Here is a 20417-nt window from a genome sequence, read left to right as displayed (position 1 = left end):
TAATTGCCGCGAGCTTGCTTAGTACCAAGGGCCCCAACCTAGTGTCCCATACCACACTAGGCCGAACCACCAACCTTACAACTCCATGGTACCACAAAAGATTGAGATTCTAACAAATATGTGTGTTAAGGCAAAGGAGAGTTTGGCCATAGAGTTTGGATTGTTAAAGTACTAGTTGGATCTATGTTGGTCACCTTTTGTTTATGAGTTAGTGCATGTTAGTCTCCTACTATTTAGAGTTTGATTATTTTTTATACTTTTCTTTAAAATTTTATGATATTTTCTTGGCTACATTGTAGCTTAAACGGTGTTTGTAAACACCCGATGTGTGTTATTATCAACCTTAAGTAGCAACACTTTCTCTTTCAAATTTGGTGAAATTACCAAAGTCATCAAAATTAATTTAAAGATGTTAATTTTATTTTTTCCAAAATGCATGGATTTTTCCTATTTCGTCTAATATGGACTAATGTGCCATCCTTTCTTTTGTAAACCCAGATGCTTGATTCCTATTTTTGATCTTAATTAGTTACTACTACTCTTTGTTTGGTTAGGAGACATGGGGTCGCGTCTTCCCTCCGCATGTAGGAGGAGCTGCCTAGGTGCTTGATTTCTAACCATTATTCTATGTAGCAATGTTGTGACATGCTCTACATGTGACATCCAAATGAGTAAATATATATTGACTTGGATCAACTACTCTAACTCTCTCTATAGAAGTCCATACTGGGACATTATGGGTTCGATTATTTCACTCATGTTTCTCCCTACATTCATGTACTCCCCTCCTAACAGTTTCCACCCTTCCTTCTATAAATGTAGATGCTTGATTTTTAAGCACTATTCCTTCTCTAGCAACATTGCGATTGGCTCTGCATGTGACATCCAAGAAACGACATCGTTCAAGTCATGCTAAACATCTATATATGGCCTAATAGATTTTCAATCCTAATAGATTTTTAGCCTAATATGTATGTGTAGCCTAAAATATACATAGCCTAAAGTATATAGCTTAAAATATATATAGCCTAAAGATGTATATAGTCTAAAATATATGGCCTAAAGATATATATAGCCTAAAGTTATATATAGTCAAAAATATATATGGCTTAAAGATATATATATGTTAAGGCTTTTCATTTCTACTAGGTCCTCAAGCAAACCTATCGCTCTCATCTGGTCCCCCTCCCCCATCAACTCCCCCCCCCCAGTTCCCTCCATCTTGTGCTACCATGCCATTTCCATATCCAGGCCCTTCTATAAATGCCCTTTCATCATCAAGGGCTCCCTCTACCTCCATAGCGCTCCCTTTCTCCATGCCGTTTCCTTCCAGGGCCCGCCAGGAAATCTTTCACCATTATCTAGAGTGGCTTCACGAACATCCTTGTTTGCGATACCAATTTATCGCTTGGCTTTTCCAGCCAAATGGCCATCTTTAACAACCCCTCAATCTCATGCCCAAGGTTTTGTATTAAGAGTGTAAGTGGTAACTTACTCTCCATAGGCCCAATCTATGCATGGAGCATCTCATTCACTTCCTCTTCTATAGGTTTCAGGTAATCCATTGCATTTTTCGAAGATAGGAAATAGAAAAGATTTTACAGGACTGGGGACTCAACAGTCCTCAACGTCACGACCCAATAAAACAATCGACATGGTCAAAGTGATGGACTCGAGACTCAGTAGTCCTCAACGTCATGACCCATTGACTTGCTTAATCCAGATGATGTTAAAGTTTAAGCATTGGGTTTAGCAGTACTCAATATGGGTACTACTAAAAGTCTGCTAATTTTAGCATGCCCATGTGCAAGAGAGTGGCCACAGACCATTGTGGTGAGAGAGAGTCTCAGAGACAGAGAGAGAAGCTAGCTGTAAGCTGCTGGCTATTAGACACTGGAACTCATCATTGATGAATAGTTAGTAACCTAAGGAAGGTCGCTTATAAAAAACAATTAGTGTAGATTATTTATGAGAATATATTAATGAAGAAGAAGGTTGGATCCTTTCTAGATTTAAAAAAGCATATGTTGATTGAGCTCTCACCTTTCAAAGTTCTGCAACCTGTAAAATTACAAAACTACAAAACCTACAAAGAAGAAGAAGTTAAAAAATACATTCTCTCTCTGCATCCTTGAGTGTAAGAAAAAAGAAGAAGTCGAAGGTGAGAACCTGCAACCTGAAAGCATGCAAAGAAGAATTACAGTCAAAAACAAAAAAAGAGAGAGGGAGATGCATAGCCCCTCCCCACTCCCAAATCTAATCACCTCTCTCCGAAATGTAAGGTAATCATCACCTCACCTTCCTCTCCACTTTTTTCATATTCAAAAAAGGCTTTGATTGAAAGAAAGGTGCTTTACATGCTCATGGGCTATCAAATTAGATGGCTAGGGACTTTTAAAAATTCATCACATTCTTCTTCTTAATATACAAAAAATATAACACAGAGAATTTCTTCCTGGTTGGCTGCCAGGTGGCACAGGAAACCTCTTCCTTTATATAATAAAGAGAAGAGATATGGAGAAGATGAGCTTGGCGTTGGGTTAATAAGGTTGTAAGCCTAGGTGGAGGCTTGCGTTCTAAATCGGTACGGTGCGAAAAAGGAGAGGTGGAACTAGGACTCAAGAGTCAAGAGCCCTTTTTGCAAGGAGTGGTGGCATTCATCATGAATGAGAAAATGCTTAGTAGGTACTAGGGTGCAACACTTCAATGAGGAGGGAGCACACAAAAAGCCAAAAAGGACCTCATCCTCAAAATGTGTAATGGCCACAAGAAATATCCAAGGCAAGAGTAGTACAATGCCCTAAACCCATCTAGATACTCATCCAACCTTAGTGCGTAGGGCTTATGTCTTCTTCCTCATCTGTGGGACACGAGGAAGAAGCCATAGGTTGTTTTAGGGTCTCGCCATAGCTATCTGCTCTGTTACAGAGCTCGCCGAGAATCACATCGCAGGCGGTGGCGGTTGGACAAAAGCTAAGCTTTTTTCTCCTCTGAGATGCAATTTCTGAGCTTCTGAGCTTTTCTGATCTCAAATACAAGGTACTTGCACCCCTCTCTCTCTCTCTCTCTCACACAACACAACACACACACACACACACACGCACGCACGCAATCATGAGATTTAGAACAGTAATCACGACTCTTAGAGAGGTTCAAGAAACGTCAATGACGATTTCTGTGGATTTGTTTCAGAGATGCATATCATTTTTCTTTGCCTTCTAATGATTCAGCATCATGCCTCAATCTATTTGGCACCCAATTTTTTTTAAAAATGCAGCTTGGCTGCTCTCATGGCTGGAAAAACGAACAAGAACAAGAGCAAGGCCAAGGCTGGTGCCAATGTTAATGAAAATCATTCCGAAGGTTTGGCCGAGGATAATGCAGCACTGATGATCGAGAATTCTGATATGTGTATAACTGCCGCCACTAGTGATTCAAATGAGCAGGAGAATGAGTCTGCAGCAGGAACAGAAAATGCACCAGAGCAACAGGTGGCAGAAGACAGCGTTCCACTTATTGACAAATCTGACAATGCAGCCGACTGCAAAGCCGTGGATTCAAGTGGACCGGAGGGTACATGGCTAATCAGACCTCTAATTTGTCTGCACTTTTGGGATTGTTAGTGTTTTACCTATATAGGTATCCTTTCAAACTTCATCTAAGTTGAAAGAAGCTTGTTGTGAAGAGCTTAACAAATTCTCTTGTATATGCAGGAGAACTGCGATTGTATCCTATGGCTGTGAAAGGGCCATCTGGAGAGCGGGTTGACTTGCAGGTAAGCTACTTCATTCTTTACATTTCTCCCAACCATGCTGCTTTTGTATCCCGAAATCATAGAGGCAGGTTTGGCAAGGTGTTTGCATCGTGATTAGTTTTTAGTATTTTTTGCGCCTTGAAATACTATGTGGCAGGGTGCATTAACATGCACAAGTTTTTTCACCTTGGTCTATTGTCTTGGTAACTATATCATCTATACATACACATATTCAGCATTCCCACCCCTATATAAGGGTTCCTCCAGCCCTTGGGCCAATCGTTTGACATTTTTTCACAAGTGTGAGGTGTGTGCATAGCCAAACTCAAGGGAGAGAGGTCTCGATCCAGGGCAGCAAGCAACGTTTCCAGAAATGCAGCCAGGAGGAGGTCTCCAAGTCTACGAATGCGAGTGCCAATGTGTTGCCAGGCAGCATGGCCATGACAGCCCACTTTGAGGTACTCTGCTTGGGACCCTATATTGTGTACTCTCTCTCTCTCTCACCTTAGGTTAGGTTAACCATAGCCCAGGGGTTAGGCATCTTAAGTGGTGCTTAGTAGCTTTTATGAGACATGTGCTATATTTGGCTCATGGTTTATAGGAGGTTGACTATGGGTCAGTTTGAGGGAGAGCTCCTCAAACTTGGACTTGAGGCCTTGAGAGTACTCCATGCTTGCATCAGATGGGTGTGTACTGGTGGTATGGGACGTCGGGGACTTTGCACGTGGAGCCGTGTTGGATGCTACTATCCCCTTGTGCTCAGTGGTGAGCCTAAACGGCTTTGCGGTTCGGTGGTGAGCTAGATGCTAGTGTCTATATGTGTTTCCTTTTTGTTTATGCTTAATCGTAGGGTTTGTTAGCTTGGGGGCTTTACATTGGTATTAGAGCCAGACGTGGAACCAAGCTGGGATCAAGGTGGCTCCAAACGTAGTGAACGATACGTTTAGTACATTTGGAAAACGCGTTGAAAAGATTCCAAACGTAGTGAACGCTGTCCCCGATATATGTATATATATATATTATATAATATTATATATATATATATATATATATATATATATATATAAAATATAATATAGTTTGCTTATAAAATTTTGAAATATGAAGTTTGAAGATTCATCAATGAACATTAAAGCACTTACTAATACTATACAACCTTTAGTTCAATTTTGCGGGAGGGAGAGAGAGAGAGAGACTTGAGCATGTGCGAGAGAGAGAGAGAGAGAGAGAGAGAGAGAGAGAGAGAGAGTTGAGCGCCGCATAGAGACGCCTACAGGAAAAGACTTGAGCGCCGCACAGAGATGCCGCACATAGACGTTGCACAGAGGCTGCCACACGCACGTAAGGAAAAACGAAAAAAAAAACGACGTTGACTTGCATCCGCTTTTTTAACCTATAAAATCAAAAGTGCACGTTCACTACGTTTCCAAACGTTTGGAACGTTTGGATTACATCCAAACGTAGTTTGGATGCAACTATGGCTGGGAACACTCCAACGACGAGAAAATTCATCGTGTGGATCTTGTGGGTTCTAATATGTGGACTGCTTTTTGTCTTCCAAGGCCTGCTGGTATGGGACACTTAGGGTGGAAGACAGAGCATAGTTAGAGGTGAATGGAGAAGATGCTATGGTTAGGTATGATTAGATGGTTTTCGCAATCGTTGCGTATCTATGGAAAAAGCACGATCCTTTTGTCATATCTCTGCGTTTGCTTGTTCGTACGAGGGTAACACCTTGGGCAATGGACGTTTTCATGCATAGGAGGCTTTTGGACTATTTTGTTGAGCCATTTAGAGGGCTGGTCGGGTTCTGCAGAAAGCTGAACCCTATTCGCTTTTTGATTGTGCGTGGGATTTTATGCTTTTTGGGACTTTGTTGTGTGCTTTTTCTGTGTATGGCTGCGACCGGCAGTGACTCCATTTGAAAACTGGAAAACGACAATGTGAAGGTAACCCTAACGCATATATTGTGGCATCTGTTGAGAGAAAGTCACATGGAAGAGAGAGAAAAGCTGTGAACTTTAGCGTGCTGGGCATGCTTTTGGACTGCTGTACCATTGTTTGTTAGACACACAAGCATGAAACAGAGGCAGCCGACTGGCATTAAACCTCCACGACCAGCCAAAAAAGCAGTCGGCCAGCTGCAGGGGTGTCGGCCAGCACATTTGGGAGGTTGTGGACCTGAAGCAAAACAATCAGCCAACACTAGCATGTAAATGCTAGTCAGCCAGCATCAGCATTAGAGGTCCTCCTTCCACCACAGGGCTGCCACCCAAGCCACAGAAAAATAGGGAAAAATGGGGAAATACGGAGAGTGGGGAAAAATGAGAAAACACCTACAAGGGCGGGCATACCCACAACAAAGGCCCTGGTGTCTATAGAAAGATAGGAGATAACTTCTAACACCCCCTCTCAGCTCCTGGCTGCTGTGAAACCAACCACAGGGAGTTGGGGTGCCGCCTGAGCAAATCCTGAGATAGCGACTTCGTGAAGAGGTCCACTGTACTGTCCTCCGTCGAACAGAACTCTAGCAAGATGTCATCAGCAACGATCTGTTCACGAACAAAGTGCGTTTGGATGACCATGGCTTCCTCTCGTGGAAGCCCAATCTTGCAATGCAACCTCTGCAACCTCACCACCTCACAAGCAGCCCGGTACTCTGCCTCTGTCGATGACAAGGCAAAAGATGACTGCCTCTTACTGCTCCATAAAACCGCTCCTGGGCCTGAATTAGATCTCCTTGTGTTCGGATCTCCTCCCCAAACTGAGTCACTCCAACCGTGTAGTTGGACTCCATCAATCAATCCCCCTCCTGTGTAAAAGAGTCCATGATCCTTCGCATGTCGCAGAAACCACAGGATACGCAATCCTACCTCCCAAAGTCATGTGCAACCATGAGCTCAACTCCCTCATCAGGAAGCTCACGTCCAATCTGGTATCCATCAATCAAATCAATGGACCATTCTGCTTCCGAGTCGAAGAGACATCACACTGCTCACAAGGATCAACACCTGTTATGGTGAAAAGCCAAGTCCTGGAAACCTGTTGAAGACCACGCAAGGCCTTCTGGAACTTGTCAACCACCCCATCTGAATCCGGAACCACAAAGCCTGGAGAATGTACCTCCTTCTGCAAGTAATCAACTGCCACCTGCCTGGCTTTCCAAGAGGTCCCCGTGGAAAGAACATCCTCATCTACAGGAGTTTCTTTGTCCCGAATACTACGAGACATCAGAGCATAAGTTACCTGTTCAGTTTCCGCCGTAGGCAAGGTGGAGATGGCGCTGCGTGAGACAGGAGCTGAGACGGTCGAGGTGAGCTGAGCCACTGGCGGAGGTGGTCCTAGAGCCGCCCCATAAGCCGGCGGTGATGGTCTGCTCCCCAATAGCGCCGCTTGTTTAGGTGGTGTGAGTTGGCGGCGTTGGTTTTTGTGCGGCGGTGCCTGGGCGGAGCGCGGCTCTGAATCGACAAGTGGTGCAGGTAGACAGGTTGGTGTCGCGTGCAGGACAGCAGTAGTGGGTGCAGAGAAGCTGGCGTACGCCGTAGAGAGCACACAGTTGATCCCGTTGATTGCTTGAGTGTCGAATCGAGCAGGGAAGGTTGTGATGTTGATCATTGTTGTGAGCAGCAAGCAGTGGGATTCTAGCAAGAGATGCGACTTTGATACCAACTGGTGGCAAACAGAGAGGTTGGAGAAAACGGCAGAGTATAGAGAATCCACAAAAGGAGATGCAGGAGGTTGAGGAGCAGGTGAAAGGTTGCACATAGCCTATATATTGCTGATATGATTGCAGAAATAGGGTCGTTACTTGGTACTGCTCTATGATTGGGCTCTCCCATATACTGTGATGATACCTGAGGTGTAGAAGTCATGTGTACTCGAGCTCATAAATAGATGAGAAGGTCGTTGGCTGGCCACCAAAACCATCCACATGTGCTTCTTGTTCCGCCATGGAATACAGATGCACAAAATCAGCAAACATGCAGGGATTTAAGGAGTGCAGAGAGTTCAAGGTGGTCGCACACAGTGGGTAGATAGCATTCAGCTTTTTGCAGAAGCACAACTCACATAGGTCGACTTTCAGCCCACACATCAAGCATGCCGACTTTAATGAGTAAGTACTCCAAAAAAAGCAAGCTTATCCCCAAAATTACTAGGCGGCCAGCTTTTTCCCTTTTTGTTCCCCCCTTTTTTAGCATAAAGGCCATTTATATGCCATATATGCCTAAAATAACCCCATGCATGCCAATGAGGTGATAGTTCAAGTGGTGAAGGTGTTTGTCTAGGACCAAGAGGTCCTGGGTTTAAAACCCCACTAGGTGCTTCCTCGGTGGCATCGCCTACGGGCGGATACAAAAGCACCTATAGGGGGTGAAAAATGGTAACTACAGGAGGATCTTGGGCCTATAGCCAGTCGGAAAAAATGATAACCCCATGTGCATGCTTTTTTTTTGAAAGGCCGTGTGTCCTTGCGCCCATGCTTTCAGCCACGCGTCACTCTTGCTGCCTGCCTTTTGCACAAATGTGGGTTTGTGATTGTACGGCCAGTGACACAAACGTCCCCCCATTGCTCGTGTATAGACAGTGCTGACAGCAAGTAAAGAGCATGTCCAGCACGCTACAGTCCACTTGCCTTCATCTCTCTTTCTTCCACACGCTTTTCATCCACGAAACACCTTCTTGCTTGCGCTAGGGTTACCCTTCTTTCAGTCATTTCTTCTAGGCTGAGCTACTGTTGTTTGCAGCCATGTATAAAAAAGTATTCAATAGAGTCCCAAAAGGCAAAAACTCCCATGCGTAAAAGCGCATAGGATTCAGCCCTATGAAGAACTCGACCAGCTCTCTATATAACTCAGCAAACAGTCCTAGAACCTCATGTGCATGAAAATGACCAAGGCCCAAGGTGTCTCCCACAAGGAGGCACATACAAGGACTTAGAGAACAAGCAAACACACACAAACATAACAAAAAGCTGTTGCTTTTTCCATGGATATGCAATGATTTCAAAAACCGTCCGAGCATACCTAACCGCATCATCTCCTTCGCTCACCTCTAACCCTTCTCCTCTGTCTTCCGCCCTAAGTGTCCCATACCACCGGGGCTTGGAAGACAAAAAGTAGTCCACAAATTAGAACCCAAAGGATCCACCCGATGGATTTTCTCCTCTCCTACCACAAACAAACAGGAAACAAACATAAACACTGGCATACCTAACCATAGTGTCTTCTCCGCACACCTCCGACTCTCCTCCTCCGTCTCCGACCTAGGTGTCCCATACAACCGGGCCTTGGAAGACAAAAAGCAGCGCACAAATTAGAATATAGAAGATCCATTGATGGACTTTCTCCTCTCCTTGTTGCAGAGTGTTCCTAGCTTAATTCCAGTAGTTGTGACTGTCATACCAATGTAAATCCCCCAGGCTAATAGACCCTACAATTAAGTGTAAACAAAAAAGAAACAAACATAAACACTGGCATCTAGCTAACAACCCAACCATAGAGTTGTAGGCTCACCCTTGAGTACAAGCAGATAGTATCATCCGAGACATGATTGCAAAAAAATGCATTTTTTTTTGAAAAAATAAAAAACGTGTACGTTTCAAAATATCCCAATTTTGGGGACGCGTTTAAAAAAAATAATTATTTTTTTTAAAAATATGTTTTTTTTGGGACGTGTTTGTTTTTGTGCATGAATGGTTAATGTTGAATGGTCATTGGTAAATCAATATTAAAGTTAATGTTGAATGGCATTGTTGCCACTAGACCCATGGGGGCTTGGGGCCATGTGAATGTATTATGATTTAATGAATTATGATAGCCATAGGCTTCAAATTGTTCACTCTTGAGTTTTTATGCACAAGTTTAACTTTTATAGATGAAATTTCTGGTTACTAGGCTTAAAAACTGTCATGACCCTGTGAAAATGGAACAGCACAAGTGTGGGCATGGTGGTTGCTGAGCAAAATAAATATTAAATGATTCATATTTGGGGTGTCCGGACAAAGGGAATGATGTGTGGACATCTGCAGGTGTGAAGGGGGACCAAGAACATTAATATTTTTAATGTTCTAACCATGGGTGGCCCCTAGGCCTTAGTGGCCCCTAGGAACTTTAATAAACATTAAAGTTTGGGCCTTAGGATATTTTTGGAGAGAGGCAACTCCACTTTTGGAGTTACACGCCTCTCTCATCTCTCTCTCTCTCTTGCTTTTGGGAAAACGTGCAAGTTTCATGCGTGAAAGAGAAGAGAAGCTGGTCGACTGCATAGAGGTGGAAGCTGCTGGTTTCTGTGTGTGAAAAGCAGGCCGTACAACGCTGTGGAAACGGCCCGTACAGAGCTGTAGGATAGCAGGTACTGCTGCAGGTTTAGGCGACGGCTGTGGAGCACGTACAGACCTGTCCGAACTGTTGCAGGCGCAGACCTGTCAAGCAGGTACACACACGTGCAGCGTGTATTACTGCAGTACTGTCCAGACAGTTGCAGGCGCAGACTGTCAAGCAGGTACACACACGTGCAGCGTGTATTACTGCAGTACTGTCCAGACAGTTGCAGGCGCAAACTTGTCCAGCAGGTACACACACGTGCAGGGTGCACTGCTGCAGTTCTGTCCAGTTGGTACAAACAGGGCAGTACAGTATTGTATAGCTGCACGCGGCGCCTCATTTGGTACAGTCGGCGCATCATCAAGGATAGCTGCAGGTACAGCACTGAGGCGGCTGCAAGGAAGAAGGTACAGACAGGTACACACACGTGTTGCGCATGCAGATTCGTACAATCAAGTGCACACGTGTGAAGCAGAGTTGTTGATACAAGCGACTGCAAGTACAGACTGGTACAGTCAATCCCTCCGGTGCAGATCCACGCATTGAAATTGGTAAGCTCTGAACTTGTCCATCTTTCTTTCTTTCCACTGGCTTGTATCTGCTGCAGAGTTGTGCTATCTGGCCCCTTGTGAGAGGAGGGGTATGGCAGTTTGAAAGGGTGGAAACAGAGACTGGACAGTGGATGTATGTTTGTACTGAGTTGTGAAACCATGTACATGGGATATGCGAGATGTGTGCTCAAGGCTGCCCGGCTGAATTGTCTTGGCTGATCCGAGGGAAACACAGAGTGTTGCTTTTGTGGAACACAGATCTATGTGTGAATCCTCTGTGCTAAGAGGTCTTGTGGGCTGCCAGATTGGACATACAGGTGTATTCTCCTGGCTGGTTTTGTTGTACTCAGTTTTACATCTCATTGAATATGAATAAAGAAATACCGAAAGGGGCGCCAAGCTTTGAGGCCAATTGGTGTCGTTTTCATTTCAGTTTGGGCAATCTAGCTCTAGTTAATTTTGTTTCTTATTTGGACTACAAGTGGAAGGGTGACTGCTAGTCTACCGCACTTTGGTTTCTACCAGAGGCCGGTTTCAAAAACTATATATACAGACCATAATAATAGCTAAAAAAAATTAACGAATAAAAAACTTATTTTAAGAACTTCCCCAAAAATAAAAAACGTTTTTAAAAGTATAAAACTCGTATAATACTTCCCGTTTTAAAAATGTCTAGCAACTATGCATGGCTCCATGTGCAAAGTCCCTGGCGTTCCATACCACTAGTACACACCCATTAGATATAAGTGTGTTGTCTAAGTTCTTGGAGCCACACACTCTTGTGCTCTGTTTTGGGGATTGGTTTCAGTCCTTGCCACTCGCATTAGATGCCTTGGGTTGCTAGGGCTATGTAGTCTTGGGCTTTCCACCGTTGTGCTTCATTTCGGCACTTTGTGCAAACGCTAGTGCCTGTTCGAAGGAGGTCGTGGTTTCAAACATATGTACATCTCAGTGGATTTGCGTGTCTTTTTTTGTGCTCAAATTTGCGCCACTACAAAGCGAGGTGAGTGACCTTATTGGCAAACTAATGCACTGGTTGTGTGTTCAAGCGCAATCCCCTAAACCCATCCTCAAGCACCTTAAGATAGTGAGGAGGTAAGAATTGCCTCTTGAGGTTGGTGACAAGCTGGTCCCATTTATTGCAAGCAACCCTAGACTAGGTGTTTGCTTGGGCACAAGTAATTCACCAAGAAATTACCTCACCCTCGATGTAACAACTTGCTACACAACCTTTTCTACATTCGATATTCTACCAACAACAAAATAAGCTTTAAACTAATGAATCCAATAATACAAAGCTGGGGGATCAAGTTTTAACACAATCACATTTATAAAAAATCACCTTTTTGTGAAGATGAGCCGAGGTAGTTGCAAGTGTTGCTCTCGTGTCAAAAGCTGCAAAGAATCGATCATGTTCTAGGTGTCCCCTTTGCTCTTCTTATTCTATATACAATCGTTGGGCTTTTGCACTGAGGGCTACTCTTTCATGATATGTTTGCATCTGAAGCTCATGCTCTTGCATCTTCAACTCATGTTGATACTAGAGCGAAATCCAATAGTCGCATGCTTACTATTGTTATAACTAAACACAATCTGTGGATGATACCTTCCCCACTTAGACTGTCTCTTGGAGACATACATCGTGAACATATCCTTCATAGGTTGGTTCGTCCTCTTCGTCTGACCATCTTACCTCGGATGATTATCCGAAGATGACATAACATGTTTCCAATTTGGAGTTGTGCAATGAATTTGGGATCTCCATCACTAACAAACTCCCCAAGCAGTCCATAGAGCTTATACAATTGCCCCACAAAGAGATGAGCCAACTCGTAAGTCTTTACCGACAACTTGGTAGGGATAAATCTAGCCATCTTCGTCAATCGATCAACTACAATCCACATTGAATCATGGCCCCTACTAGTCTGGGGTACTCTAATTACAAAATCCATAGAGACACCTTGCCACTTGTTCTCAAGAATTTGCAAGACTCTATAGCTCTAAGCCTTTCAACTTTATTAAGTTGGCACTGGGTACCCTTTTGCACATAATCCTCAACAAAGGATTTCATGTGTGGCCAATAGAAATGCCAGCCAACCAAGGCCAAGGTTTTATGTATGCTCGGGTGCCCCACATTACGTGCGTCATGGCACTCATGCAATATCAAAGCTTGGACATCCAGATCACTAGGCACACAAACCTTGGCATCCTTGAATAGTATTCCACCTCCAATGGAATACTTTGCTAATATCTTTCTCTCAACAGCACTCATCGAAGTGTCCGAAACACTTGGATACCGTGGGTAGCAACCGGCCTAGACCAATTGCCAAATTCGGCCAAAATGGAAATCATGTTGGCAATGCCCTTTAAGAGATAGATAGAAGTCACAGGTTATGTCAACAAAAGAGATAGCATTGACCTCGAGGATCCTACTAAGGGCATCAGCAACGCGATTAGTTGCCCCCTTACAGGAATGGATCTGGAAGTCAAACTCTTGCATGAGGTCAACCTATCTCGCCTTCCGACCCCTCAGGTCAGGTTGATCACAAATATACTTCAAGGAGTGGTAATCCATCCGACTACAAACCGTGGTCCATACAAACAGTGTGTTTGCATTTTCATCGCATGGATAACACAACGAGAAGCTCCTTTTTTCTAGGTAGGATACCACATCTGTGTCTTTGAAAGCTTCTTGCTTTCAAAGGATATGGGTCTCCCATCCTAAAACAAAGTAGCACCTATTGCATAATCATTGGCATCCGTTTCAATCACAAAAGGTTTACTAGAACCCACAATCCGCAACATTGGCGCTGGGGTAACTAGCTCCTTCAATGCTCTAAAACAGAGATCCAACTTATCACTCCAAACCATCGGAGGACTTAACTCGTGCTTCTTGCTTCTCAATCATTTTAAACCATTCCAAGACGTTATGAACCTTATCAAGATGAATCCTCACACCAGCAATAGAGATGACATGACCTAGATACAAGAGTTCCTGCTGTAAGAAGTCACGCTTTGACTTCTTCCCACCTCACCTGAGAATCTCCAAGATGACTCTGAGAGGTTGTATGTGCTCCTCCAATGACCCTTGTAAATTTGTATGTCGTCCAAGAAGACAACAATCCACTTTCCTAGATATGGACGAAATAAATCATTGCTCTATTGAAAAGTACCAGGAGCATTGGTCAACCCAAAAGGTAGGACCAAGAGGTCATAGTGGCCATAGCGCATCATCCGAAACACAGATTGTTACGACCCTATGTTTTTCTCTGGACAACAAGCAGGTGGGCACGGGCACAGGCACGGGCACGGGATGTTCAGTGTGAACAGGCATCAGTTTGGATATGAAAAGGAAAACCCATATGTGTGTAGCCAACCCAAGTTTGAAAGGAGACTAAAAGGGATTTTAAAGTTTATAAGGTTTAATAACCTTGGACAGCTTAAAAATATTATTTTTTAAAAGCATGCGTTCTTGCTATGTTGCTTTTGGCGTTTTTTTGATGAAAAGTGAATCGCCTCTTTATAAAGGGCGAAGGGTGGCGGATTCGAGGGGAGGTTGCCGGGTGGTTTACGCGGGCGCATCCCCTTGAGCGCTGCTGCGCGTACGTTTGGAAGGCCAGGCAGCTGCTGTGCATGGGCTACAACAGGGTGTTGCTGCACATGGGCTATAGGCGCCAGGCAGCTGCTGCGCATGGGCTACAGGTGGCGAGCACTGCTGCGAGCATAGGCTTCAGGCGGCAGGCGCTGTTGCGCATGGACCACAGGAGGCAGGCGTTGCTGTGCGCATGTGCTACAGCCAGCAGAGGGGCACCAGGCGGCTGGGCTACAGCCAGCAATCGGTAACCAGGTGGGCAGCAACGGGCAGCCAAAAGGAGGCGCCAGGTGGGAGGCTTTTTGCGGCGTAGAGCAGTGCCATGTGCGGGTGCTGGCGACTGTGTGTGTGGAAGCAGCCAATAGAGACTTATCGAGGTGACTGTTGGGTTGGACAGCACGACTCTATCTCTCTCTTGGAAGGAGGCACCGAGGGGCTAACAGCCAAGGGGTTTCTCTCTCTCTCTCTTCGCAAGCAGGTTTTGTTTACGAGATTAGGATGCAGAGGATCAAGCTACATATGCACAGGATGATGTTCTTGGAAGAGATGTGTTGTTGCTCATCATCTTGGACTTATGTGTATTCAGGGATTGCTTGATACGTCCTCTATCTTTCTCTCTCTAGGTTTTGGCAACCATACTTGGATGGTATATCTGTCATGGAAACAGGACATTGGTTTTTCGAGAGGAAACATGACTATGGTATCGAGGAAACATACATGCCTATGGTTTATGGATATAGGTCTATGGTTTATTGGATACAGGTTTTTGGTTTCATGTGGGAAACATGTCTTTGGATTCATGTGAACAGGTTATAGTTTTCTCGAGGTTACATGCAAGCTGTGACTATAGGAAGGTCATATGGTTTGGTACAACCCTACTGCTGTTTGGGAAAGAGGGTTTGTGGGATCCATGGTTGAGATGGAGAAGACCTTTTCAAGCAGGGAGGTGTTGTACAGGTGTGCCTTCTCTATGGAATGCTTTGCTGTAATAACGAGAGTTCTTATTTGGAAGTCCTGGGTGAAAAGCTAAAAAGGATTCTATTGGTAGAGGATTCTACGAGTTGTAATATGTACTCAAATTTTGTTCAAGTAAAGAAATACTGCAAGGGACGCCACTGCGTTTTGGGACCAATCGGTGTCCTTGTACTATTTGCAGGAGCGCTGTAGCTCCCCCTGTTTGTTTCCTTTTCTAGGTCCTCATGGGTGCTGAAGTGTTTTGTGTGCGGGTGTTTGTTTCACCGCCCGTCAGATTTCTGAAGGCCGGTTTCATGGTTCCATTGCCAGGATATCGTCTACTTTCTCAAGGAGGCGAGCCCGTGGTTGTCACATCAAAACCTTCAACATGTGGAAAGTGAAAAGGAAGTACAGGAGATAGTGCAGGATTATGAGTCTTTGCCTATATGAGGTGAAGAGCAAAAGCTAAAGATGAAGCTTAGGAGAAAAGACACCAAGGATAGGAAGTAGTCAGCCAGGAACAAGAAAGCAGTTGAAGTGTTGTGGTGCAAGAGATGGGTTGAAGGCTATGACTTTCGACATTTTGTCACCAGTGGTATCTTCACGGAAGCTTCATGGGGTTCGGAAGGTAGCTTCTTTCTATGTCTAGCAGTGGTGATCTACTATGCTTCATTGGGACTTGTGCTTACCACGTGGGTGGAGTACAAGTATGTTTTGGGTGCCTGTGGATGTATCAGGTGAGGCTCAGTTGGAAGTTGAGGAACTTGACGAGGTTCTTATTCCAGAGCAGATACTGGCACATAAGGAAAAAAAGGTACAAGGTAAAGTTTCCCGTCGCTATCTTGTGAAGTTTAAAGAACTATAGTGATGGATGCGAAGTGGATGGAGGAGGGTGACTTAGCAGATTCACCTTAGGTATTGCAGCTTTATCTTGACGCCTTTGAGTTGGAGCTGACTCTTGCGAATGGCTCATTCAGGTTCAGCAGAGCATGGGTTTGGAGCATTGCCTGATGCTCAAGAAGGGGGTAGCACCTCCGCTCCCTTGTTACAGACAGGCTCAGTTTTTCATCTGGGAGTTGTTTGATGACATCTTTGTATTCACCGGAGGTACTGAGGCTGACAGTACATCTGCTTATGGGACTTCTATGATATTGTGTACTAGTCACATGAGATGATGCTATTTTTGGAGTTGGTTTCCTTTGGAATGGCATGGTGTGGTTTAGCTCAAAGTCTGCAGCAACCTGAGTTAACACTTCGAGACTCTGTGGAGGGCATAAGTCTTGTGAGCAGTCCTAGAGTTGGTTTGGTTCATATATGGATTGAACTCTATTTGTGCATGTATTTATACACTTTCTGAGGTATTATTGTATTCTGGTGCCATTGGATCCTGGTACTCTTGGGAATACATGGGTAATACTCTGGATACGTCAGGATGAGATGCATGTATATTGGTATGATACATCAAGTACTTTATTATGTTCATGGATGCATCTCTGAGTGTGGCTCCTGCGGGATGGTCATGTGCAGAGTGGGTAAACAATCAAGAGGGACATATGTGGAAAGTACTTCGTGGATGTATAGTCTAGATGCATTGAGTGCTTTCATATGCTCATGTTTTACCATCAGTCGTGGATGCCCATGGGTGTAAGGCTTGCGAGCAACCCTGAGACTGCTATTTTGGAGTGGGTAGAGCATCTTCAGGAGCATATTGTTTGCGAATGCATATATGTGTCATGCATATGTTTGTCATATGTAGAATGATGCATGGTTTTGTTTTTGGCTAACACAGGTAACGTGTTTCCACTTGTTTTTAGACTCTTGCTGCAAGTTTTGAAGGAACAAGCAAGAGTTGTTTGTCACTTTGATGTGACGGTATGGCCTTATTGTTTAGGATGATTGTTTCATCACCCAAATGCACCGGAGGGGCATTGCTTTGGTCATATGGGGACTCTTTCTTCATTGGATGCCTTACTATGTTATTGAGTGCAATCGAGGACGCTTGCTGTTTTTCAAGAGGGGGGTATGTTACGACCCTGTGTTTTTCTCTGGACAACAAGCAGGTGGGCAAGGGCACGGGATGGTCAATGTGAACAGGCATCAGTTTGGATATGAAAAGGAAAACCCATATGTGTGTGGCCAGCCCAAGTGTGAAAGGGGGCAAAAAGGGATTTTAAAGTTTATAAGGTTTAATAACCTTGGAAGGCTTAAAAATATTATTTTTTTAAAGCATGCGTTTTTGCTATGTTGCTTTTGGTGTTTCTTTGATGAAAAGTGAATCGCCTCTTTATAAAGAACGAAGGGTGGCAGATTCGAGGGGAGGTCGCCGGGTGGTTTACGCGGGCGCATCCCCTTGAGCGTTGCTGCGCGTACGTTTGGAAGGCCAGGTAGCTGCTTCGCATGGGCTACAGGTGGCGGGCGCTGCTGCGAGCATAGGCTTCAGGTGGCGAGTGCTGTTGCGCATGGACCACAGTGTTGAGATATCGAGCTCGTCTAGTGAGGCGGTGGCCACTGATGACCCGCCTGGGGGATAGGCCCCACACTTACACCACTGGCATGGTTGGTGAGATCTTGGGTGATATGCGGCCAGTGGGATGACAGGCTGTGTGACAGCCACTCTAGAGACTGGCATAGTTATAGCGCCAGCTCATTTAGTCGGGTTCACACTATAGAGAACCCGTGTATGTATTTGGTTGAGTACCTTTCATATTGTGTGTACTCTTATTCTTGTATATGGTGTGTTGAGTGTTGAGTAGAGAAGAAGAAGATTTTCAGCCTCTCACCTTGTGTGTTCTCTATTAGGGTTTTGTGAGTGTGTGTGTGTGCTTGCAAGAGCTCAAGCTCTCTTCCCCCCTGCATCTTTTCATGGTATCAGAGCCTGGTTCGTGCTAAGGGCTGAGCTGCAAGCAAGAGAACCACAGGAAGCGGTACGAGGGTAAGAGCTTCAACTACTCTTCCCTATTTGTGTTGGTGACTACACCCTTGTCGGGAGCTCTACGGGAGGCACCGGCAAACGATGTCCGATTGAGGAGCTTTCTTCGCGGGAGTGAAGCTATAGGGCAACTATATAGTCCTACGGACTGAAATTTTCGGGCCGAAAACGCGTTTCGAGCGCGTCAGGACCTCCGTTTTTCAGAAAGCAGGCGATTTCGAGCACTGCGGGTAAGTCATCGATTCTCTGCAGAACTCTGTTTTACGAACTGCAGGAAGACAGATTGACTGTGCAGACACTGTGGGTGCTGCAAAGAGGTCTACAGTTGCCATTGGGTGTATGTATGCACATTGAAGTTGCTGTTGGTGACATTTGAGAGTACTACAGTACCGCTGTGCAGAAAAATACAGCAGTTGTGCAGAAAAACCATAGTGCAGTTTCTGGTAAAATTGTGTGTTTGGCAAGATGTCTAATGATGGCATAACACAGATTGTGGCTGAGAAGCTGGACAAGAATAACTTCCATGCTTGGAGGTTCAGGTTGACAAATTTCCTGATGGGAAAAGGCTATTGGGACTACATAGAAGGTGAGCATGAAGAGGCATCGGAGATACCGAATATAAATCCGACTGCTGCAGATGTGAAAGAGTTTAAAGATTGGAACCAAGGAGCCAGGAAAGTAATGTATTGGCTTTCCATTAGCATACAGGACACCATGATTGGGCACATTCAGGATGCCAAGTTCCCCAAGGAGGCGTGGGACACCTTGGTAAAGCTTTATGAAACAAATACCAAGGCACGTAAGATACAGTTGAAGAATGAACTTCATACTGTGGAGAAAAAGAGCATGTCTGTGAATGACTATGCGTTGAAGATAAAGGGCATTGTGGAATCCCTTGCATCTATTGGTGTGTCAGTAGATGATGATGACAAGGTGGAAGTCTGTCTACGTGGTCTCGGCCACAATACAAGGCGTTTAAGACGTCTATTCAGACTCGGGAAAACATTCCCAACTTTACAGATTTGGTGTCTATGCTGATTATCGAAGAGAAGAACTTGGGTGAAGACCAACAGTCTTCACAAAGCAAAAACAGTTCAGAGCAACAGGCCTTCTATACGAGTTCAGGAAGAGGACGAGGTAGAGGAGGCCGTGGACGCGGTCAAGGAGGTGGCCGAACAGGTAATCAGAATTATGGCCAGCAGCAGCAGCAACAACAACAGTCCCAGAATCAACAACAACAACAACACGCAGGTGGAAGAGGCAAATTCAGAGGCAGGGGGAGTCAAAGAGGCCGTGGAAATTGGCAAAGGCAATATAATGATGCACGTGAATGCTACTATTGTGGTAAGCCAGGACATGTGCAGTCAGAATGTTATAAGAAGCAGGCTGACATGCAAAATGGGAAAGTGCAGCAAAACAACTATGCATCCTCAAGCAGAAATAATGAGGACAATGAAAGGTTGTTTGTTATGCAGCATGTTGTGAATGCCATGTCTGAAAATGTTGATGCAGCACAAAAAGATAATGTATGGTATGTAGATTCAGGCGCTTCGAACCACATGACGAGTCATGGGGAGTGGTTCAAGGAGATGAAGAACCTGGAAAGACCAGGTTTTGTGGAAACAGGGGATGACACTGCTCATCCAATTGCCCACGTTGGAGATGTGCCATTATCTATGCAGGATGGCAAAGTGAAGTACCTTGCAGATGTACTTCATGTACCGAACATAACAAAGAATCTGGTTTCAGTTGGCCAGATGATTGAGCAGGGTTTACAGGTTAGGTTTAACCCTGATGGGTGTTATGTCGAAGACTTTAAAGACATGTGCAGGTTGGTTGCAAAAGGCAACAGAGTGGGCAGAATGTTTACGTTGGATGTAGACATGCCTGAAATGAGTGCTGCGATGTTTGCAAATGGTTCAGGAGTTGTTGCAGACACAGACATATGGCATAAAAGAATTGGACATGTAAATGTGCAGAGATTGAAGTCTATGCAGACAAAAGGAATTGTGACAGGGTTGCCAAAATTTAAAGTGGAAGGTATGCAGAAAATATGTGAAGCATGCCAATTTGGGAAGCAAACAAAGCATGTGTTTCCACGTAACAGATATGTGAGCAGAAATGCACTAGATGTTGTGCATTCAGATGTATGGGGTCCTACGAAGACCATATCTATGGGAGGCTGCAGGTATTATGTGACTTTCATTGATGACCACACAAGAAAAGTGTGGGTATATTTCATGAAGGAGAAGAGTGAGGTGTTCACTCACTTTCAGCATTTCAGAGTTTTGGTTGAAAAGCAAACAGGGAAATA

General features: G+C 44.6%; 1 protein-coding gene across 1 annotated transcript in view; it reads left to right on the top strand.

The window, feature by feature from the left end:
- The first annotated feature begins 2706 nt into the window (after positions 1-2706).
- Positions 2707-20417, top strand: part of LOC147636924 (clustered mitochondria protein-like) — a 55017-nt gene continuing 37306 nt past the window's right edge. The window contains exons 1-3 of the mRNA XM_086800507.1: positions 2707-3039; positions 3278-3573; positions 3714-3775. Of these exons, the coding sequence (XP_086656633.1) occupies positions 3291-3573; positions 3714-3775 (345 nt within the window). The 5' untranslated portion in view covers positions 2707-3039; positions 3278-3290. The remainder of the gene's footprint in view (positions 3040-3277; positions 3574-3713; positions 3776-20417) is intronic.

This window comes from Cibotium barometz, chromosome 7 (genome assembly GCF_041138505.1).
Source record: "Cibotium barometz isolate CiBa-2024 chromosome 7, ASM4113850v1, whole genome shotgun sequence".
Taxonomy (NCBI): Eukaryota; Viridiplantae; Streptophyta; class Polypodiopsida; order Cyatheales; family Cibotiaceae; genus Cibotium; species Cibotium barometz.
The sequence above is the reverse complement of the archived record's forward strand: the minus strand, read 5'-3'. Positions and strand labels throughout refer to the sequence as shown.